This window comes from Homarus americanus, unplaced genomic scaffold (assembly GCF_018991925.1).
Source record: "Homarus americanus isolate GMGI-L3 unplaced genomic scaffold, GMGI_Hamer_2.0 scaffold33275, whole genome shotgun sequence".
NCBI classification, from domain to species: Eukaryota; Metazoa; Arthropoda; class Malacostraca; order Decapoda; family Nephropidae; genus Homarus; species Homarus americanus.
The window spans coordinates 221756-245621 of record NW_024752224.1 but is presented as its reverse complement, the minus strand read 5'-3'; the positions used below and the strand labels follow the sequence as shown (position 1 = coordinate 245621).

The window sequence follows — 23866 nt, the reverse complement described above, 5'->3', positions numbered from 1 at the left end:
TTACTCACCTGTTACATGCCCTCACCTGTTACATGCCCTCACCTGTTACATGCACCCTCACCTGGTACATACACCCTCACCTGTTACATGCATCCTCACCTGTTACATGCACCCTCACCTGGTACATACACCCTCACCTGTTACATGCATGCATCCTCACCTGTTACATGCATCCCTCACCTGTTACATGCACCCACCTGTTACATGTTACACCCTCACCTGTTACATGCACCCCTCACCTGTTACATGCACCCCTCACCTGGTACGTGCACCCCTCACCTGTTACACGCACCCCCTCACCTGGTACACCCACTCTCTCCCCACCACTCATCCACATACAGTACCTCTCGACTCCCTCCCCCACATAATCAGGTGAGCAGCCGCTTAATTCTCACCCCTCCACCCCCAGCTCTCGTCTGTACCTGTTCACCTGTGGTCGTTACCAAGATACTCGTAGAAGACCTTGGTCGTTTCTAAGCAACCACTACTTAATACGTTACCACATTCAGCGATCATTTGTGAAAAGTTACTGTATGATGTATGTATGTGTGGTTGCTTGTGTACTGGTCAGATCTTCAAGTGGCACGGAAGCGTTTGGTTCTCGAAAAACAATTTATAATAAGAAGAAAAGTTTGCAATGCTATTCGTGTTACACAAGTCGGTGTCGTTAGTCAACGCAGGTGATAACATTCACAGGTGTTTCCACGCCAGGCCAACGGCGCAACACCTGTGAGAGGGAGGGTGGGTGGGGTGGCATAGGGGTGGAGTAGGGTGTGGTGGCATAGGGGTGGAGTAGGGTAGATGGTGGGTGGGGTAGGGTAGGGGTGAGGTAGGAGGGATGGGAACGTGGATGTAGGGAAAACTTCCACGTGTTGTTACAGGTGGCCACCATTTCACTGTCCCAAATATCTTCGCCTCTTTTTGTTTTAATTCAACTACTGCAACTAACAACAGGTTCCAAAAGGTCTTGTAAACTCTTATATAAATGACCGGACTACTACAAGAAGTGAATCACCGTAGAGCTGCGTGAGAAGGTTGTAGACCGAGTAATGACGTGGAGGTCGGACGCTCCGCCGCTCTGGTGAGTGGTGACGCCCACGGCCGCGTTGTTTACGTTTGGGCGACCCTAGCGACACAGGCGGCGGTGTGGGGAAGTGACGGAGAACTGTAGTGTCGCCTTGGTAGTGCCCGTCTATCCACTGTCTAGTTCCTGTCTCCCACTTACTACCACTAGATTGAAGCTGTTCCTCTCTCTCATTCCCCAGGACACTGTTGATAATTCGTCAGTGCACCAGAGCTGTGCGGGGTGAGGGTATCAGTGCACGGTAGTGAGAGATAAGGTAACAGGGGGAGGTCCCGGCCCTTATACCGGTGTAGTGCCACGTGTGTCACCGAGGGGTGAGGAAGCTTCGAAGACAACCTCTGAGTGTTGTGTGCTGAGCGAGGAAAGATGTCAGGGGAGAAGAAACAGAAGGAGGAAGGAGAGAAGACGACGAAGGAGAGGAAAGAGAGTGGGAAGAAAGGAGAACATAAGAAAACTGGAGGTAGGGATATATAGTAGTAGTGGTGATGCCTGTTCTCTGTGTGTAGAAATATCATAAAAGTTTACTATACCTGTTTAGTGTATTTAATTTTAATTTAGGAGAGAAGAGAAATTTTGAGGCTCTATTTAACTAACATTATTGTATGTCAAGGAGCACCACGCTCCTTGAATACAGCGCTCGCCTCCTGTAACAGGGGTCGGCGGTTCGATTCCCGGGCACTCCCAGTGTACCCAGCTGTAAAGGGGTACCTAAATGTACAACTTGGGGGAGTGAAGGTCGTCGAGTGCATTACCGGCCATGCTGCCTCCTTGTGTACTGAAGGTTTTGCATAGTATACAGTGTGCTGTATCCACACTGTGCCTAACGGGCCGTCATGCCAATAGGACCTACTTTTCAGTTTTTACCAAACGCTCGTAAACAATGTAGCGAATTGTTTTAATCAATCAAGGTAGCTATAGATCGTATTAGGACTAAGGGAGGGATCCCTATCATATGCCGCGTCCTGCCTAGAAGGAGAGTTGGCAGTGAATGGTTGTCAAAGGCAGTTGGTGTCAACGACCGTCTTGACAGATATTGCAAGTCAATATCAGTCCCATTCATTGACAACTGGGACAACTTCTACGGCAGAAGGGACCTTTATGCTAGGGATGGGGTGCACCTGTCTAGGGATGGAGGAGCAACCCTGGCTGGGGCTCTAGAGGGGGCAGTTCAAAAGATATCGAAGTCTTTAAACTGCTAGGAGAACATATGAGCACGGGGGTGGAGGAGAATGCAGTGGGAGCGGGTAAACAAAGTGAAAGATTACAGGGAAATAGTGTTAGGAATGATGACAAAACTAAATTAGACAGGGAGTTTAAAACTAAATGAGGTAAGGGGAGGGCTCAGAACACGACTAACTTAAATGTACACTACGCGAACAGTAGAAGTATGAGAAACAAAATGGATGATATTAGGGCCTTGGTATGTACCGAAAAAATCGATATAATAGCATTCACTGAAACATGGATCTACCTAGACTCACGTGAGTTACCGGTCGAATACCAAATTGCGGGTTACAAACTGTTCCATACCGATAGGCAGACCAGGAAAGGAGGCGGAGTAGCAATCTATGTTAGGGATAATCTGAAGTGTGAAATAAATAAGGAAATAAAAACTGAGCGGAATACAAAAACAATTTGGATAGAATTAATCGACGGTAGGGAAAAATTAGTCACAGGAGTAATATATAGACCTCCCAATCTTGATAGAGTCAATGAGCGACTTATCTGGGATGAAATGCGCAGGGCTTCCATACACAACAAAGTCTGTTTAGTAGACGACTTTAACCTTGGCCAAATAGATTGGACTGACCTTACAGGTAACTCAGAATCAGAGGATTTTCTCGAGACGATCCAGGACTGTTTTCTAAGTCAACATATAACCGAACCCACACGGGGTAATTATATACTCGATTTAGTTCTGACAAACAGAGAAAACCTCATTTGCAATGTCGAGGTAGTGAACGAACTTGCAAACAGCGATCACAAGGAAATTAAATTCCAGTTAGATTTTCAGGGCAGACGTAAGGAAAATTCCACTGAAGTACCAGATTTCAGAAGGACAAACTTTGACAGTTTAAAGAGGCAGCTGAGAGAGGGGGTATCCGCTTGGCCGTGAACCTGACAGATGACACCGACCTGATAACGAGATCTGAGATTGCCGAGTTCCACGACAATTTAAATAATGAGTTACTTAATGCACAAAGGCAGAACATACCATACAAAAAACTCAGATCAAACAACAATGACCCTAAGTGGATAAATAATTATTTAAAGAACATCATTGGCCAAAGGAAGGCTACAGGTAGAAGGATAAATCGTGGCGAAATTTACCTCCGGGATTATTATAGGGTATTGGCGAGTAGGGCTAAAACCGAGATAAGGAAAGCCAAGAGGAATAATGAGGTAAGGATAGCAAGGGAGGCGAAGACAAACCCCAAAAGATTCTACCAAATGTATCAAACTAAAACACGAGAAAAGATTGAACCAATACGGTCAGATACCGGCGAGCTCACTGATAACAACAGAGAAATGAGCAATAATTTGAATAAATATTTTTCAACAGTTTTCACCACCGAAAATTTAAACATGATACCTGGGGCACCGACTCTATTCAGAGATAGTGAAGAAAACAAATTAAGCGATATAGTAGTGACTAGTAACGATGTTAGTAAGCAAATAGACAAACTAAAGCCTAATAAGTCACCTGGTCCCGATGAGATATTTGCCAGAGTATTAAAGGAATGTAAGGAAGAGCTTAGTATGCCCTTAGCAAAGTTGTTTAACATGTCCTTAAAAACAGGTGCAGTACCAGAATCCTGGAGGATAGCGAATGTAATACCGATTTTCAAGAAGGGGGACAGATCACTATCCTCTAACTCCCGCCCAATCAGTCTAACATCAATAGTAGGCAAATTACTGGAAGCAATCATTTCAAACTCTATTCGAAATCACCTGGAGAAGCACCAATTGATCAATGATTCCCAGCATGGCTTCACAAGTGGACGTTCTTGCCTAACTAATCTATAAATATTCTTTTCATCAGTTTTCGAATCGGTGGACAAGGGGCACAATTATGATGTGGTATATCTCGACTTTAGCAAAGCCTTCGACAGAGTCCCCCACGAAAGACTAATTAGAAAGGTAGAAGCACATGGCATCAAAGGTAATATCCTTAAATGGATTAGGGCGTGGTTACAGGACAGGAAACAGCGAGTGAGCATTAATGGCACTAAGTCCCATTGGAGCAACGTCACAAGTGGAGTTCCCCAAGGCTCAGTACTTGGACCATTATTATTTATTATATACATAAACGACATAGATAGCGGCATAGACAGCAACATAAGCAAATTTGCTGATGACACTAAAATAGGACGTGTTATTAAATCTGACGAGGACTCCGCAAAACTACAGGAAGATCTAAACAAATTTTTCGAATGGTCTGAAAAATGGCAGATGAAATTCAACGTAGACAAATGTAAAGTACTCAGTATAGATGTAAACAGGGAAACCAGATACCAGATGAACAACGATGCCATAGAGAAATCCGACTGCGAGAGAGATTTAGGAGTAATGATAAGTAGGAACCTTAAGCCAAGTAAATAATGTGTTTTTGCTCCTAACAAGGCTAATAAAGTACTTGGGTTCATACAAAGGAGTGTTAGTTACAAGACTAGCGAGGTCATCCTAAAACTGTATCTTGCTCTTGTGAGACCACACCTGGATTACGCAGTTCAGTTCTGGTCACCGTATTACAGAATGGATATAGAATCCTTGGAAAGAATTCAGAAAAGAATGACAAGACTAATCCAGGGCATTAGGAACCTTGAGTATAGAGACAGGTTAAAGCATCTTAATTTGCACTCCCTCGAGAGACGTAGAGCGAGGGGCGACCTGATAGAGGTGTATAAGTGGAAGGCAGGGCTAAACAAAGGGGACATTACAAAGGTACTCAAACTATCCAACCAGGAGAGAACTCGTAACAATGGTTTTAAATTAGACAAATTTAGATTTAGGCGCGAAATAGGTAAACACTGGTTTGGAAACAGAGTAGTGGATGAATAGAACAAGTTACCAAATATTATCATTAACCCGAATACACTGAATAGCTTCAAACATAGGTTGGATGCTTATATGAGCAATAGGGGTTGGGTGTAAACGGGACTGCCCAGTATTGGCCAATAGGCCCATTGCAGTTTCCTCCATTCTTATGTTCTTAATTTATTCCTAAAAAATTATAAAAAGAGAATTAAATGTTTTCATTCCATTGATCTCCAGAGTCTCCCACACTTGTCCTTCCTCCACCTCTGCCATTTCTCGAGAACATTATTTTTTTCTTTTATTCAATCCTTTTTTCCACTACGGCAAATATTAGTAGTCCTCTTAAAATCGTCTTGATGTTATTTTATAGAATTGTGGGTCTTTATTCCCGTGCTCTCTAAATAAAACGCCATTGTGAAAAAATAAGTAGTACCACTTAAAAATACTTCATTGTTACTGACGCGTCAAGTTAGGGTGTTAATGTTGGGCCGGGGAGCAACACCTCGGACACGTCCACCTTGTGTTGTGCTGCCAGAGACAACACTCCAACCCTCCCACTTTGTGTTACTGGGGAAATACCTTTAACTTGTACAAATAATCGAGGTTTGTGATCATACACTGCCAGAGTGGCCAGGTGTAAACATTGATGCCGTGTTGGTGAAGAAGGCCCCTGGTAGATGTGTTATGTCGTTCATTAAGACATAAGAACATAAGAATGGAGGAAACTGCAACGGGCCTATTGGCCCATACTGGGCAGCCCCATTTACACCCAACCCCTATTGCTCATATATCCATCCAACCTATGTTTGAAGCTATCTAGCGTATTCGAGTTAATGATGATATTTGGTAACTTGTTCCACTCATCCACTACTCTATTTCCAAACCAATGTTTACCTATTTCGCGCCTAAATCTAAATTTGTCTAATTTAAAACCATTGTTACGAGTTCGCTCCTGGTTGGATAGTTTGAGCACCTTTGTAATGTCCCCTTTGTTTAGCCCTGACTTCCATTTATACACCTCGATCATATCGTCCCTAACTCTACGTCTCTCGAGGGAGTGCAAATTAAGATGCTTTAACCTGTCTCTGTACTCAAGGTTCCTAATGCCCGGGATTAGTCTTGTCTTTCTCCTCTGAATTCTTTCCAAGGAATCTATATCCATTCTGAAATAAGGTGACAAGAATTGAACTGCGTAATCCAAGTGTGGTCTCACAAGCGCAAGATATAGTTTTAAAATGACCTCGCTAGTCTTGTAACTAACACTCCTTTGTATGAATCCAAGTACTTTATTAGCTTTGTCTCGAGCAAATACACATTGTTTACTTGGCTTAAGGTTCCTACTTATCATTACTCCTAAATCTCTCTCGCAGTCGGATTTCTCAATAACATCGTTGTTCATCTGGTATCTGGTTTCCCTGTTTACATCTCTTATACTGAGTACTTTACATTTGTCCACATTGAATTTCATCTGCCATTTTTCAGACCATTCGAAATTTTTTTTTAAATCTTCCTGTAGTTTTGCGGAGTCATCGTCAGATTTAATTACACGTCCTATTTTAGTGTCATCAGCAAATTTACTTATGTTGCTGTCTTCGCCGATATCTATATCGTTTATGTATATAATAAATAATAATGGTCCAAGTACTGAGCCTTGCGGAACTCCACTAGTGACGTTGCTTCAATGGGATTTAGTGCCGTTAATGCTTACTCGCTGTTTTCTGTCCTGTAACCACGCCCTAATCCATTTTAGAATATCACCTTTATTGCCATGAGCCTCCACTTTTCTTATTAGTCTTTCGTGGGGGACTCTGTCGAAGGCTTTGCTAAAGTCGAGATATACCACATCATAATTGTGCCCCTCGTCCACTGATTCGAAAACTGATGAAAAGAATGTTAATATTTTAGTTAGACATGAACGCCCACTTGTGAAGCCATGTTGGGAATCATTGATCAACTTGTGCTTCTCCAGGTGATTTCGAAAAAAGTTTGAAGTGATTGCTTCCAGTAATTTGCCTACAATTGATGTTAGACTGATTGGACGGTAGTTGGAGGATAGTGATCTATCTCCCTTCTTGAAAATCGGTATTACATTCGCTATTCTCCAGGATTCTGGTACAACAGTGCGTTAATGTTCGAAATAAGGCAAACAGAGTATTGGGTTTTATATCTAGAAGTGTAAATAATAAGAGTGCAGAGGTCTTATTGCAACTATATCTTGTGCTAATCAGGCCGCACCTCGATTATGCGGTTCAGTTCTGGTGCCCTTATTATAGAATGGATGTCAATTCACTAGAGTCGGTGCAGCGAAGAATGACGAAAATGATTCCGGGACTTAGAAACCTTCCATATCAGGATAGGTTAAAGAAACTAAACTTGCATTCCCTAGAAAGACGAAGAGTGCGGGGAGATATGATAGAAGTATTTAAGTGGGTGAAAGGAATCAATAAAGGTGATATAGATAAAGTTCTTATAATATCCGAGCAGGATAGGACTCGGAACAACGGATTCAAGTTGGATAAGTTTAGGTTTACGAGGGAGATAGGAAGGAACTGGTTTACAAATAGGGTGGTGGACGAGTGGAACAAGCTTAGCAACCTTGTAGTAAGTGCTGGAACGCTGGAAAGTTTCAAAGGGAGGCTGGATAGATTCATGGATGATAGAGAGTGGTAGTAATTCTCGACAGGAGCTGCCATGCACAGGCCAACCGGCCTATTGCAGACTCCTTATTTTCTTATGTTCTTATGTAACACCTGCTATTAAGGACATGTTAAACAACTTTAATAAGGGCATACTAAGCTCTTCCTTACATTCCTTTAATAATCTGGCAAGTATCTCATTGGGACCTGGTGACCTATTAGGCATGATCATTCATCACAGCAAGACCACATGTGAAACGACTCATTACCTAAAATACTTACAAATTAATAAGGATTCCGTTAGTAATGATAAATGTCCCTCTATAGCTCCACCTCTTTAAGTTTGGGTTGACATATTTACTGATATGCATATTTTAATACGAAGAATATAAACACTTTCAAGTAACAAGGAAAAATGAGTCTTAAGGACATTCATGGAAACTGACTTGATGATCTTACAGTAGTGTTGGTAAGGTAAGGTGAGGTGAGGTGAGGTGAGGTAAGGTGAGGTGAGGTGAGGTAAGGTTGGGTTAAGATCCCGCCAAAATATACCAAGACAGGAGCAGTAAACAAACAGAAGGCCAGGTGGACTAGGAATACGTTCTGTCGTGTTTAACTTATCAAGCTAAATGGTGTCGAAATTATTACCCCTGATAGTTTTGGCGGTAATTACGGGGGAAAAAATTAACACACGAGTCATTAAGATTTCACAAGTTAGTCAGACTGATTAAAGTCATAAAAATGATGGTTTATCCTCTTAATAAATGATGACTTAATCCCTTCAGTATGATGTTTTAATTCCCTGTTAGATGTTTAAACCCCCTTAGTACGATGTTTTAACCCTCTGAGTACGATTTTTACAGATTTTTTTTACATATTACATTTTGCCCCTTAAGGGGGTTATTTTATTGGGCACCCCCTTACATTTCTTATCCACTTGACTACGACATCTTAACCCGTTGAGTGCGATGTTTTAACCCTCTTGAGAACGATTTATTATCCAACTGAATACATCTTAATCCCTTGAATACGATGTTTTAACCCCTTGAATACGATGTTTTAACCCCATGAATACGATGTTTTAACCCCTTGAATACGATGTTTTAACCCTTTAAATACTGTCATCAATTTCCTTTAGTACGATGATGTTGTATAGGAACACATCACCACCTTCAATGGATTAACAAGAACTCTTATAAATTAGTACTTAGTTTACGTGAGTCCTCATTGATCTAACTAACAGGTGTGATGGATGATGAACAGGTGCTGAGATCATCACTAGCTAGTCTTACACAGGTTTCTCCCCTCCTCACCTTGAAGGAAAGACACTGTTGATCCGAAGACACACACCTGTTGTACCCCCCCCCTCTATGTTCACTGTTTACCTGATGTATATAGATTTAAGAAACAGTGTGTGTGTGTGTGTGTGTGTGTGTGTCCATCAGTTTATTTGTACGCTTGTTAGTGTATGAGTTTGTTTGTTTCTACTTATCATACGTCTATTTTATCTGTGTGTTAGTTTGTCAGATTTATTGGTCTGTTATGTGTCAGTTTATCACATGTATCTTAATCTGTAAGTCTGTCTGTTAGTCACTGTCTAATACGTGTGTCTGTTGATAAGTGGACCTGGCCACATCCTTACCGCCTTACACCGTCCTCACCTGATATGCCCCAAGGAACAACACTGATTTCTCCGTGTGCAGTACGTGTACAGAATACTCATACTGTAATTATAGCAAAGTGTAAGAGTAATTGCCACGATATCAAGGGTCGTTAACTTTCCGTCTTATTAATAATATTTGTATTAACAGGTATAATTAGGGATGTGATCGGTGATTGTTATTCGCGTCCTATCGTAAGGGTTACTGATACCGATCCGAGGCTCTCCTAGTCCACCCAGCTGCGAATGTGTGCCTTACTTTATAGCTGGGGAAAGTTAAAGTGTTTGAGTGTAGTCTGTCACCTTATTCCTCCTAGCGAACCACCCAGTTTATCATAATCACTCAGTGGATTTATTTTTACTTATTAACACATTATAACATAGATCGTTCTGGGACTGATTGGTGGAGGTGGGACAGATATATTACACGTGGAAGATAATGTAATATTTTGCAAACTAATATGTGAATTTATGTATGATTCATTGAGCCTATGAGCAGTGTGGTGTGAGAGGTTACGTGGCAGAGTCAGGTCACTGGTTCACTCACCACTCAGCCCATCTTGTCCAAACTTCTCCTCACTCTCTAAAACAAATGTATTATCAATCTAAATCTATCGACAGTATGTGGTAGTTTAGTGTGTGTGTGTGTGTGTGTGTGTGTGTGTTGAAATACTATAACAGGTATACACAACCCCATTCATTAACCTGGTGATATCATGAAGGTCATTTGGTGTTCGTTTACTTTTAATAAAACAGACTCGTGACGTCAACACTATCTACAACAGGTGCTCATGACGTCATCAGTCTGTGTTACATAGCAGGTGTTAGTGTACAGAAGCAGGTGTGTGGTGCCACGTTCTCTGACATATGTTTTTACTCCTAACCAACCTTTACCTTTCATTCCCATTTCTCCGTCTCTTCTATTCCCCTTCTCTCCCTTTCCCTCATCTCCCCCATTTTCTCTCCTCTTGCTTCATCTCTCACTCCTCTCTCTCCCTCACCCCACCCTCCTCTCTCACTCACACCACCCTCCTCTCTCACTCACTCCACCCACTCCCTCACCCCACCCACTCCCTCCCTCCGTCACTACAGTCACTCACTCTCTCACTCTTACGTAACGCCACGAGAGATGCGAGTCTGGCAATGTCGTCTCAGATTATACGTTACATAAGACTATAATTGCTTTTACTTCTGCATACTTATCAATATTATCTACATCTCTTAATATTTTTTTCACTTCCTTATCGTCTTAAGTTTTCAATTATCAACTATAAAAAAGTTGGGTCGGTTTTTTTTTCACCGTTTGTCATGAAAGAAAAGATGGCGATAGTGAGCACATCAGCTGAGTGTGTAGGTCAAAGACGCGAATTAGATTTGATAAGTTTTGATTGCATATCAAGGTCAAAGTACTTCAGTGAGTTTTTTTTTTAAGATTATTAATGAATATTGGGAGACAGACAGACAGACACAGACAAAAACAAAGAGAGACCGAGACAGAGAAAAACAGACAATTATGCAGTGGTAATTTTAATAGGCGGTGTAATCAGTAACAATAATCAGGAAAACTAAAGTAGGAGGAATATGTTTGACATAATAAACATTTTGATTAAGTAGAACATTAAATAAAAAAAATAAAGAAAAAAAGGGAAGTAAGGAAAAGTAGCACAAGGGATCGATCCAAGATTCTATTATAACAAGAGACGAGTGTCCTACCTTCTCCGCCAACAGCCTTTGTTAACATGGTTTATGGCCAGGACTGGTTTTGCCAGGTTGTTGAGGCCAGTCACCACACTGGTAAATGTCACATTAGGTATTTAGTACAGACTGTAACCTAGAGATTATACTACTGCTGAATTATAAGGTGTATGTCTTTATTATGATTTACAAAATACAAAAATTGATACAGTATTTATTAATTATCATTTATAGCAGTAGTAAGTTTTCTCCTTATAGGCTTTTAAACTGAGGATTTTCTTATATTAAATTTCGTGTGAATAAAATTCTTGTTTATAATGAAGAAAAATCACTAACGGGTTATAAGACAAACGTAACACAGTGACTCATGTATTACGAGACAAAATATTTATTATAGAACATCTTCACGTTAGTTCTTATATACGAGACATTTCACAAGAGGTAGGTAATTATCTTGGCTTGTTTTCACGGGATTAACACATTAAGTCAAGGTACAGTCCCCCTTCACTAGTGCGTTTACAAGGGCTCGTCATATAAACATTCCACAAATCATTATCATTGAGATATTTGTTTTAATATTGTTTTACTTTGATTCCATAGTATGTTTACAATTGTGAGTTTCCTTCTGTCGAATATAAACAAACACAACGCTGCCACACTGCACAAAACCTGACGAGCCCCTGTAAACGCACTAGTGACGGGTACTGTACAATGTACATCCGACAAATTGAAATCTGGGTTATTTTAGTATTTCAGACAAGTGAATTAAACAAATCCAGCTTTACATATTTACATACATTTACGCTAACAATCTGAGATAACAAGTGAATAAGTAGATAGACCTTAAAAAAAACAGTATTTAAGGGATTTGTATAATGTGGTCTTTAGCAAACTTCTTAAAAGAGCGTGAGGTAAGGAGGAGTAGCACACGTCAAGGTTCCAAAACTTAAGCTGGGAAAAATATTATTCTAGGGTGTCTATTTTGCATATCTCATTAAGGGGTTTTGAAGGGGGGTCAGGGAAGAACATTTTGGTAGTTAAGGTACGTGGAGCCAGATTCTGATATATAAAAAAATAACATTTGATGAAATTTTAGGTGAACGTCTTCTGTGGTAGACAAGTGTGAGGCGTTATTATAGTTATTTCACACCAACTATCAGTAGATATTCGTCGGTCCAGCCCAAAAATAAAACAACAACAATGAACTGGTGTTGTTGATAGCGTGGCAGTGGATGGAAGTGGTTAATGAAGCCATTATTGTCCCTAAGTAGAAGTAAATCATTGGTTAGAAGCCATTCGTAAGTGAAGATAACTGAGGATTGGTAGAGGAGACGTTAGTGTATGGCTTTAGATGGGACACACACACACACCTGACTGAAAACCTATAGGTGGAAGACACGAACGGAGAAGTATGTATGACTCGTGATAACAAGAGGGTGAAGAAAGAGAGAATGAGAGGGAGGGGAATGGGAGGGAGAGGGAAGGGAGGGAGGGAGGAATAGGAGAGTACCAATTGAGGTTTGTGTGGGGATATACTGTACAACACTGATATATTAACAACTACCTGAGGGTGTGACTACTTGATGACTACAGAGTGACGTACAATGACCCTGGTATAAAACAGAGGTCCTACACTGGTCACTCAGCTGCTGGTATATTGACAGACCGGATATAAGGTCGACCAACTGTGAATTTACATTGAAAGCAGCGTTCCTTGACCGTATGACACGACAGTTTCCCAAATACAAGTAATCGTTCCACTGTTGAGACGATAGTGCAGTAAAAACAAGATAAAAAAAAAGGGTGACGTTGTGTGTAATAAAGTTTATAAAACTTTCCCTGGCAGCCCATCACAACGCACTCTTCAAGTCATACAGGGCAAATTTTTAGAGAGACGTGACGAGGCTATTGTAAAGATGCATCGTCATTGTTGTCTTTGGAAACTCTTGTAAATCACGTAGATACACCGATTTATTTTTTCCCCTTACCGTACGTAGTTATTTAAAGTGCCGGTGATTACATATATATTAGAAAATAAGTAATAGTAAATATATAAATTACTAAAACGGTTTGAAGATGATGTAGACGTGAGTGAGAATGGTTCAGTAAACACGACCTACAACAGCTGGGTGATGGTTGATTATAAAGAACACTAAGTAGAGCTGCCAGCCACTGTGTGAAGAATTTGTTGGTAAGTCTTTACGTGACTGGAATTTTGGAATCGATCTTGCTTTTTTAATACGTGTGGGTGTGTGTAATTTAATATGTTGGTGTATGTATTGTGTGTGAATGTATGTATATGAATATTATATGTGTGTATCTTGGTAGATGTCTCCTTCACATTCATCTTTCCCTGTAACTCTCTCCCATTCTCGCATCTTTCCTTAATTCCCCCTTTGCACACACACACACACACGCACGCACACACACACACACACACACACACACACACACACACACACACACACTACTACTACTACTACTACTACTACTACTATTACTTTGCTGTCACTCGGAATCGAGTATGACGATCGTCCAGCTATGATACAATGATATGAGTTATTAGGGATGTCACCTAGGTTAGTGAGTTTTGAGGGTCGTCCACATTCGTTGCACAAGCGGAGGGCTCCATCCACTGCGGGAGGGGCGGTGGCAGTGTCTTTCCGGAGTTGACGCTTGTCTGCCTCGGTTTGCAGTCGGGCTAACTCGAAAGTATTGACACCTTCTCGTGTGGTGCTCCTCCAAGCGTTACGATGTGGAGTAATCGTCTTCCAGGTGACTGTAAAGTAGCTGCTTTGGCAGTCTACTGTCGTCCATGCGGGTAACATGGCCAGTCCAACGTAGTTGTTCATGGGTAATGGTAGCCTCGATGCTCCTATAGTTGGTGTCAGCGAGAAAAATGGCGTTTGTTCTCTTGTCTTCCTAGCGAACTCGGAGGATGGAACGTAGACTACGTTGGTAAAAGTTTTCAAGTGTCTTCAGGTGCCTCCTGTATGTGACCCATGTCTCACTGCCATATAGTAGAGTGGGCAGGACCACTGCTCGATATAGGTGAAACTTTGAGGATAATTTCAGCTCCCTACAGCTGAAGACACAATTTCGGAGTCCGCCCAAGGCTTGAGATGCACATCTGATCCGATGCTGAATCGTTTCATCGATGTCTGCGGTGGTGGACAGGTGGGAGCCGAGATACCGAAAGTGGGCAACCTTAGAGAGGGTAGTACCGTTAAGCTGGATGGATGCTGGAGGTGTGTCTGAACCAGGGGCAGGTTGAAAGAGAATCTGAGTCTTACGTACATTCACCTCAAGGCCAAAGTGTGCATACGCGTCTGCGTAGATGTTCAGGATCTCCTGTAGGCCGTGTTCAGTAAGAGCAACAAGGGTGAGGTCGTCTGCTTACTGAAGTTCAGTAATGGAAGCTGCCGACAGTTTTGTTATTGTCTGGAGTCGTCTTATGTTGAAAAGACCCCCCTTCACCCAGTACTCGATGTTCACCCTGCTGGTTAAATTGGCACTGGCACGAGTAAGGAAGGCAGCCAAAAAAATGGAAAAGAAAGTTGGTGCCAATACACACCCTTGTTTAACCACACACACACACACACACACACACACTCCTCCTCCTCTTTCTCGTCTACCTCCTCCTCTTCCTCCTCCTACTCTTCCTCCTCCTACTCTTCCACCTCCTTTTCCACCTCCTCCTACCTACCTAAGTACCCCAGCAGTAGCCTCCCCCCAGCGACCACTACACTCACACACGGTGTTTTCTCACGGTGTATCAAGTGTCATCTCTGTTATATATGGTATGATATTTAAGACACCTGAACCTCCTTACAGAGAACAGATATATAATTAAAAATATATAATTATATCAGTAAATATATCTGGAAAATCCTCGAGTGATTTAGTGGATAAAAATTGCGTTAGTTTATCGATACAACAAACAGGTCGACTCTAGATGTATATAGTTAATGATGATATGTTAATGGTATAAAAATACTTTGTACTTAACTTGTTTAAGAGAGAGAGAGAGAGAGAGAGAGAGAGAGAGAGAGTAGAGTAACTGTAATTATTTAAAAGAGGAACGATTGTATTGGCTGAAACACAAGGACGGCGGCGCCACGGACAAGCCTACGTACCGGGTCAAACAGATCACTCCCAAACCTCCCTCCTGGAGCGTGTTTTTTTTTTTTCATGGGTTTTGTAGTCAAACGGTTTTTACCGGCGGGTCATCAGCCAAGGTCGGTGGTGACTGAAACTTAGGTTAGGTTAGGTTAGGGAGATTAGTATAATATTCTAACGAAAGCGTATGTATGTATGTATGTAAAGTGGGGGTCTGTCATCATTATTATTGTGTTGCAAATTCTCCTCCCTAGAAATACGTCATTTGGATATTGTGTCTGTGGTAATAGGAGGGGTCGCTGTGTAGATGTTGGTCAATTATTTAATATTGTCGCTTGAACCACTCCTTATCTCTGGGGGAATAACACTGACATCGTGCTCTCTCTCTCTCTCTCTCTCTCTCTCTCTCTCATGTATATTTAACTCCTTCACATGTTAATTATTTGTTTACCTCCAAATTATCGCATTATCTTTATTTTCTTACATTTATCTTTCCACTCCCATATCCCCACAATAAACTCCGCTGTCTTTATTACTCTTGCGAAAACTAAAGAAAATAAAACAAATACAAAAAATAAACTCGTGAATTCACTATTTTCACTTTATATCCTCTTCTGTTTTAATGTTTATATAATGCGTTTATTTTTTTTTTTTATTCCCCACCTTCGTCAGGTACTAGAGGAGGGACGCCCTGGTTCTCATGGATATCGCTGGTGGCACTGGTGGGGGCGACAGTGGCTCTGGTGGTCACTGTTCACAGGCTCAACACCCAGCTGGCCGCAGAGAGGAGCATTCATCGACAACAGGTGGAGAAGCTGTGAGTACATTCATTGGTTCCGTATAAGACAGTACTAGATGTACCTAACCTAACCAAATGATAATCTTTAACCTAACTTAATCATAATCAAACAAAAACCAAACCAAACCAAACCAAAGCTAACCATAAACCTGATCTTAGAAATTTTGTCGTGTCAAAATACCCAAACATTCCTTTCATCCCTCTTCTATTCTCCCCAATTCTCTCTCTGTGTCCTTTGTTCTCCCTTCTTCATCATCAACTTCTCCTCTTATTTTATCTACTTGTTTATTTATTCCTCTTCAATCATCTTTATTTTGTTTTATCACTTTTTCATTTTTCTTTCAATTTTTACGTTTTTTTTTCACTGGGTCAAATTTCTGGTCAACAACCCACCTCCGGTGACAGGTCAAGCCTCCTACAGGTCCCCAGCCGTTACCAACACCTCGTCCCTCCCTGTCCAGATATCCCTCCTCCTAGTGACAGGTCTGGCACTTGGCATTATTAGGGACCTGCCACGCTTTGTCATAAACAGATGAAATGTACCGGGAATTCCCCCCCAACACCCTCATCATTCTGTCACTTTATGTAACTTGCTGACAAAACCTATGACCCTTCAGGCTTCCACGCCCTTAATGCATGAGTCATAAAGGTAAGCATGAACTTAGCATGCTTCCCTGTTGGGCGCTGTAAACGCTTCTGCGCTTCACCTTGCATAAGATGTAAGGGGGTGCCCAATAAACTAGCCTCCTCCGGGGCAATCTGGTCAAGCCTAAGCACCCGTCTCCTCCTCCTCCTCCTCCTCCTCCTCCTCCTCGTCCGTGTTTTTCTTCTTGTGTAAGTAACCTCGTCCTTGTTTGCTATGTGTGAGTGTCGATGTGTGTTTCTTCTGCCCAGAAGACTGTATGTATGTATGTATGTATGTATGTATGTATGTATGTATGTATGTATGTAATGTATGTATGTATGCATGTATGTATGTATGTATGTATGTATGTATGTATGTATGTATGTATGTATGTATGTATGACCAGGAACACAGCAATATATTGGAAGGAGTTAGACCAGCGAAGTGATACAATTTCTTTCCTCTCCCATTTTACCAGACAGACAGACAGACAGACAGACATACATATAGATAGATAGATATAGATAATACAGAGAGACGAAGAAGGGCAGACGAAGGGAATGAGTCGCCACCTGTGTAAATATTTGGGTGAGTTAGTGGTCTGCACACCTGGGCCACACGTCCTCAACCAAGCAGCCTTCACACCTGTGCCTCATTAATTAATCGATAACACTCCGCCCTGACTCTTCCTTCCCTTTTTACTCTTCTTCTTCCTTCTCTTCCTCCTCTTCTTCAAATTCCTATTTCTCTTTCTTCTCTTTTTTCTTCATTTCTTCTCCTCTTCCACAAACTCCTCTTTCTTCCCCTCCTCTTCCTATTCCTTACTTCTTCTTCTCCTCCTCTTCCCCTTCTCCCCCTTTTTTTTTTACTTTCCTTGACCGCAGTTTCTCTTCCTCTTCTCCACTGAACACCTTCTTTCAACTGACTCAACCTAACCTACATGTGTGTGTGTGTGTGTGTGTGTGTGTGTGTGTGTGTGTGTGAATCCCTCATTAGTGTTTACGGTTATTACAGGACGATAACGATGGTACCATATGATTTATTTCTTACACTGCTATTGACTGATATACATACACCCTGGCACTCCTGATTATAGCCAGGTAAACCAATACACCTGTGTTAATCTTATCCAACTTAAAAGGTGTAAATTTGGGGTTATTTTTTGATAGTGATGAAAAACTGAAATATAAAAAAAAGAGGGAATTTTACTCTTAACCTAACCTAACCTAACCTAACCTAACCTAACCTAGCCTAACCTAAACTTTCATTATTTTTCATATTACTGTCTAGTGCAAAAACAAATAATAAAGAATGATGAATATACAATAGACCAAAGATGATGAAATATTTACATAGATATATTAAAACACCAAGAACGTGACCAGTCAGTTAGATATTCCAGAAATCATGTTTAAAATTCCTATAAACTACGGCTGACTTTAGTGTTTTGTTATACACAGTTGTTGACGCTATGGCAAGGTTGAAGGTGTTATTGCCACTATGAGTATCAGACGCCAATCTAGTTACTGTTTAGTCTCAGTAAATTAACACGCGCCATTTTCGTCACGTCTACAATATTTGCCGTTGACTCATCATCTAACAGGTGATTACATTACTTCAGTTCACAGTTCAGAGAAATTTTAACGAAGGAAATTTTAAGAATGTGGGATTGAGGTGTTGAACTTAAGGGTCCACTCACCTCTCCGAGTCATGTTCGGTGGCTAATTTAACCAATAATAAACGTAATAACAGGCAATAATCAGCTTACTGACCATTTTATCTTCCGCGTCCACCCAAACGGAGCTTGTTATGACACGTTCGTGACCTTTAAAGCAATACTTAAAAGCCAATTAGGCCGATGAAGTATGGGAAATAAATCACGGCAGCTATCAGGCAGCATCTCTGGCCAGACGGCGAAATTACTACTGAGGTGAGTGTGAACTTTGCCACCTGGGGCTCTAGTTCGCCGCCCCGCCGCCATGTTATTACTGGCGCTGTCATCAACCTGCTTATTCTCCCTTCTTTACCACACTGAGTTATGGATCGTATATTCACATTCCAATAATACTTTGGGCAGCCATTTAGATGACGTTTTAAGGAAATGTGTGTTTAGAAATTTTTCACTCCGTCAACTTAATGATTATTGGTACCTACTATAATTATATTAAGACAGCGTGGAAGGTGTATTTCATATACTTTAATGCCTGGTTAAGCTAAGTAACGATAACCCCGGAACTCATTTATCAATCACTTCTGAACTTAACGAAGATTAGTTGGCGAAGATTAAGTGAAACAAGCGAAGTGGGCTGTTAAGAGATGGTCGAAAAACGAGGATAGCAGTGAAGTGAGATTTTTTTTTTTTTGCTTCAGAAAGTGAGTTACGTTAATTTGAACAAGAGTCTCAACCAGGAGTGAATTTACCTTACGTTTTTATTCCTCCCACTCCACCTATGAAAAAATTTACATATTTAACATTAACCATTTCCTTTACTACATGTGTTATTAGTTACATATAGTACAGGAGTCATAGAGGGTATATATCAAGGGGTTAATCTCAAGGAACATTAACCAGTGTTCAGGATTCTTCTCATAAAATTGTCAAAGATGTTATTCACACACACACACACACACACACACACACACACACACACACACACACACACACACACACACACACACACACACACACACACACACACACACACACATCCGTCACACAACAGTCACTCAACACACATTAGTCCACTCAGTCACTCACCACACATCAGTCACTCAACACACATCAGTCACTCACCACACATTAGTCACTCACCACCCCTCAGTCACCACCATCAGCAGGAACCTAACCTAACCTAACCTCTCGCTTCACCACAGAGAGACGGACGCGTCGGTCGCCAGAACAGAAGCCACAGTGGCCGCCAGCGAGAAGCTTGACGCTCTCACCAAGCTCACCAAGGTCGAGACCCAGCTCACCAAGGCTCAGGTAAGGTCACTAAGGTCGAGTATTAGCTCACCAAGGCTCAGGTAAGGTCACTAAGGTCGAGTATTAGTTCACCAAGGCTCAGGTAAGGTCACTAAGGTCGAGTATTAGCTCACCAAGGCTCAGGTAAGGTCACTAAGGTCGAGTATTAGCTCACCAAGGCTCAGGTAAGGTCACTAAGGTCGAGTATTAACTCACCAAGGCTCAGGTAAGGTCACTAAGGTCGAGTATTAGCTCACCAAGGCTCAGGTAAGGTCACTAAGGCCAAGAATGAGCTCATTAAGGTTCAGATATGATCACTAAGGTCAAGCATTGTCTTATCAACACTCAGGTAAAGTCATCAAGTCTCAAGTAATATTTCCAAGGCTCAGGTAAGGTCTCCAAGGTTTAGGTAAGGTCACTAAGGTCAAGTTAAGTAAGCTCAAAAGGTATCTCACTGTGGTCTACTCATAGGAGATAAGACAAGGTCACTGAGAGTAAGATAAGGTCATGAGGGTAAGATAAGGTCATGGAGGGTAAGATAAGGTCATGGAGGGTAAGGTAAGGTCATGGAGGGTAAGATAAGGTCATGGAGGGTAAGATAAGGTCATGAAGGGTAAGATAAGGTCATGGAGGGTAAGATAAGGTCATGAAGGGTAAGATAAGGTCATGGAGGGTAAGGTAAGGTCATGGAGGGTAAGGTAAGGTCATGGAGAATACGGTAAGGTCATGAAGGGTAAGATAAGGTCATGGAGGGTAAGATATGGTCATGAAGGATAAGGTAAGTTCATGGAGGGTAAGATAAGGTCATGAAGGATAAGGTAAGGTCATGGAGAATACGGTAAGGTCATGGAGGGTAAGATAAGCTCATATAAGCTAAAGTAAGGTCACGGAAGACATAGTTAGGACAGAGAGAAAGCCAGGGACTCCAAGAGGAAATTCCTATTCAGAGTCTTGATTCACAAAGGTTCATAAGACGACTTTTTTTTCTCGTAACTAATGTGTAAGAATGTACAGTCCCCTTCATTAGTGCGTTTACAGGGGTTTGTCATATAAATATTCCATGAATCATTGCATTGAGATTTTTGTTTCATTGTTTTACTTTGATTCGATAGTATGTTTACTATTGTGAGTTTCCTTCTGTAGAATGTAAATAAACACCCGACGAGCCCCTGTAAACGCACTAGTGAAGGGGACTGTACCTAACTTGTTGACTTGTAAACTGAAGTACAAAAATAACATCCAAGAAATAACATTGCAATTACACACACACAGCCTCTACGTTAACTTGATACCTTCACTTACCACCATTCAGGAAAACGTGGGAATGTGTTTTTTTTTCCTTCACTTGAGTCTATGCTTAATTTGTGGCCTTAATTGAATGTATTTAAGGAAGAGTCACCGTAATTTTCATATTTCTTTGTGTGTGTGTGTGTGTGTGTGTGTGTGTGTGTGTGTGTGTGTGTGTGTGTGTGTGTCCGTCTGTGACTGTGTCTGTGTGTATCTGTTTTAGCAAAGTCAATCAAAACGGGACATTTTTCCACGTTCAGTTACAAGGAATAATCAAAGTATCTCATATAACGATACGCCAAAAAATGTCGAGGAAACTATCACTAAAAACTTTCCTTAACACACAAAAATAAGTCATGATTTCTTTAGCCATAGAAAGAGGATCTTGGTCTCCTCTGGGCTGTACAAATAATGATAATCACAGCAAATTCTTAAACATATTTGCATTCATGATATTGTTTGACGATATTGGCACTATTTTTTTATACAATCATATTTATACACCATGGGTATAATGTATAATGTATAATGTATTAAAACTGAAGAAATTCTATCAATAAGAATGTATTGATCTTACGTAACTAAATGTAATTACTAATACATATTATTTTTTTTCTCAACAGGGGAGTAGATCTTTTCAATATACCCAATGTACCTGTAGAAATTAAAACCAGGTGTACAGTGTTTAGCCTCTTGAGTACAATGCCCTAACCCCTTGAGTACGATAACTTAACACCTTCAGTACAATACCTTAACCCCTTGAGTACGACAACTTAACCCCATGAATACAATGAGTTAAAGACCCTGGCTGTTTACAAGTATTTTAATACATACTACAATATATAACACATTACCTCACTATACCTCACTCACAAGGTTGAAGAAGTATTACTGGATAAGGTCTACTTGACAGGGTGTTGTCTTGTGTAGAGAGAAAGTATCGATTAACGGAGCTTGAACACCCCTGAGAGTTGAAGTTCACTGAATACATTAAAATCATGACTATATATACCTTTTGGTTTTTTTTCTTCTCACTTTTGTTTTTCTTCACTTTTGTTTTTCTCACTTTTGTTTTTCTCTCACTTTTGTTTTCCTTGCACTTTCATTTTTCTTCTCACTTTAATTTTTCTTCACTCATTTTCTTCTTACTTTCATCTCTCCTTTTATTTTCTTGTCACTTTTGTTTTCCAGTTACTTTCATTTTCCCCTCTTTAATTTTCTTCTCACTCTTTCACTTTTGTTTCCCCTCTCACTTTCAATTTCACCTTACTTTCATAACTTTCCTTAACTTTTAAATCGGTTCCTCTATTTACTTTCCACTTAGTAAAATACTCTTAAGACAACAATAGAATCGACTGGTCAATATGTAACTTGTCGAAACAAAAGTCAGAGTTGTTAAGTAAATAAAAGGTCAACCCAATTACCTGAGGAAGAATATAGACACCTGATGTGGCTCTCTCTCTCTCTCTCTCTCTCTCTCTCTCTCTCTCTCTCTCTCTCTCTCCATGACAAAAGCAAATTATTTGATAGCGTCAGAAGTGCATTAACCCAGGGAGCCGTATTCGCCGTGGACAAAGGAAGGACTTCAATGCTTCTTATATACATTCAGAGACAGTGTTTGATCATGCGATATACCGGGGGAGGGAGGGAATAAGTGTTTACATACACGGTAGGAGGAAGGAATTAGGTCAGTTGTGTTGTGGTTCTTCTCATTTCAATTGTATGTTAATGATTTTTGGTTTCCTTAGCCAGAAACACAACACTATAAGGGAGAGAAGGGGTGTGTGTGTGTGTGTGTGTGTGAGAGAGATAAAGATTCTGTGCAACATATCTATGACATTTTTCACACACACACACACACACACACACACACACACACACACACACACACACACACACACACACACTAAACATCTGCTCATTGTAGAATCACAACCAACACAGATCTTGTCACCTATTAACCCGCTCCTCCGTCACTGCCATCACAGGAGGAGATCACAGCGGCGAACGAGGCCCAGGCGACGTCGAAGGAGGCGCTGACGAGGGCTAAGAAAGCGACTTCCATACAAGAGGCCAAGATAAAAGAGCAGCAGGTACTGTAGGGTGTTGGGGGGAGCCTCTGTCACGGTGGCGTTTATGTCATTAACAAAATAACAGTCTCCATCTGATGGCGCGTCTGTCTCTCGGGGGAATTACGATACGAACCTTACTAGTGATCATGGTCGTCATTGTTAGTTACATAATTATAAATTCCCTATAACATCCTACCTAATACCTCTCTCATAATAAGAACACCCAAACTCAAAAAATAAGTCATCAAGTTGTTGTTGTTGTTGTACTCGCAGGAGGCAGTGACCAGGCTGGAGGGTGAGGTGGCCAGCGTCAAGGTTCAGCTGGGGACCGCCAACACACACTCCCAGGAACTCACCAACCAGCTTCAACAACTCCAGGTAATTTTGAGTTTAGGTATTCGGTAACAACGGGACAAAGAGAGATACATGAATTTCATACTGATAATAGTATAAGAAATAGTATATGTAACTTTTTGATAATGTATGTGCAATATATGATCATACCATCTTGTTTACACATAAAATATAAGTATATCTTCATTCCACTCACTTGAAAATCGATCATCAAATGTCACAGTATCCCAGAGTTGTTATATTTCATCCCACCAGACTCTACTAAGTAACACATAATTTTTTTTTTTACTAAACTTTATGGTCTGTCACACCAATAGGTCAGTGATACAAGACAAACACCTCCTCTCATGTTTTCTGAATCTATTCGAAATTTTAACAGTAAGGCATTTTTTTGATGATTCTCTTACATGTAGCATTAAATCACATGTGTGCTCATCAGGCTATACACAGTGGGCGTGATAATCTCTGAGGGATCACAACATTGTAAGGAATAAAAAAAAAATAACATGGATAGCACAAATAAGATAACATTAGT

General features: G+C 40.9%; 1 protein-coding gene across 3 annotated transcripts in view; it reads left to right on the top strand.

Annotated features, from left to right (window-relative positions):
- Nucleotides 1-1029: 1029 nt before the first annotated feature.
- Nucleotides 1030-23866, top strand: part of LOC121854995 (transcription factor SPT20 homolog) — a 48014-nt gene continuing 25177 nt past the window's right edge. The window contains exons 1-5 of one of the 3 annotated variants that reach the window (XM_042349814.1): nt 1030-1544; nt 15905-16049; nt 19531-19639; nt 22894-22998; nt 23251-23355. In XM_042349814.1, coding sequence (XP_042205748.1) covers nt 1451-1544; nt 15905-16049; nt 19531-19639; nt 22894-22998; nt 23251-23355 — 558 coding nt within the window. In that variant the 5' untranslated portion in view covers nt 1030-1450. The remainder of the gene's footprint in view (nt 1545-15904; nt 16050-19530; nt 19640-22893; nt 22999-23250; nt 23356-23866) is intronic. The other 2 variants (XM_042349815.1, XM_042349816.1) reach the window with 2 other exon arrangements.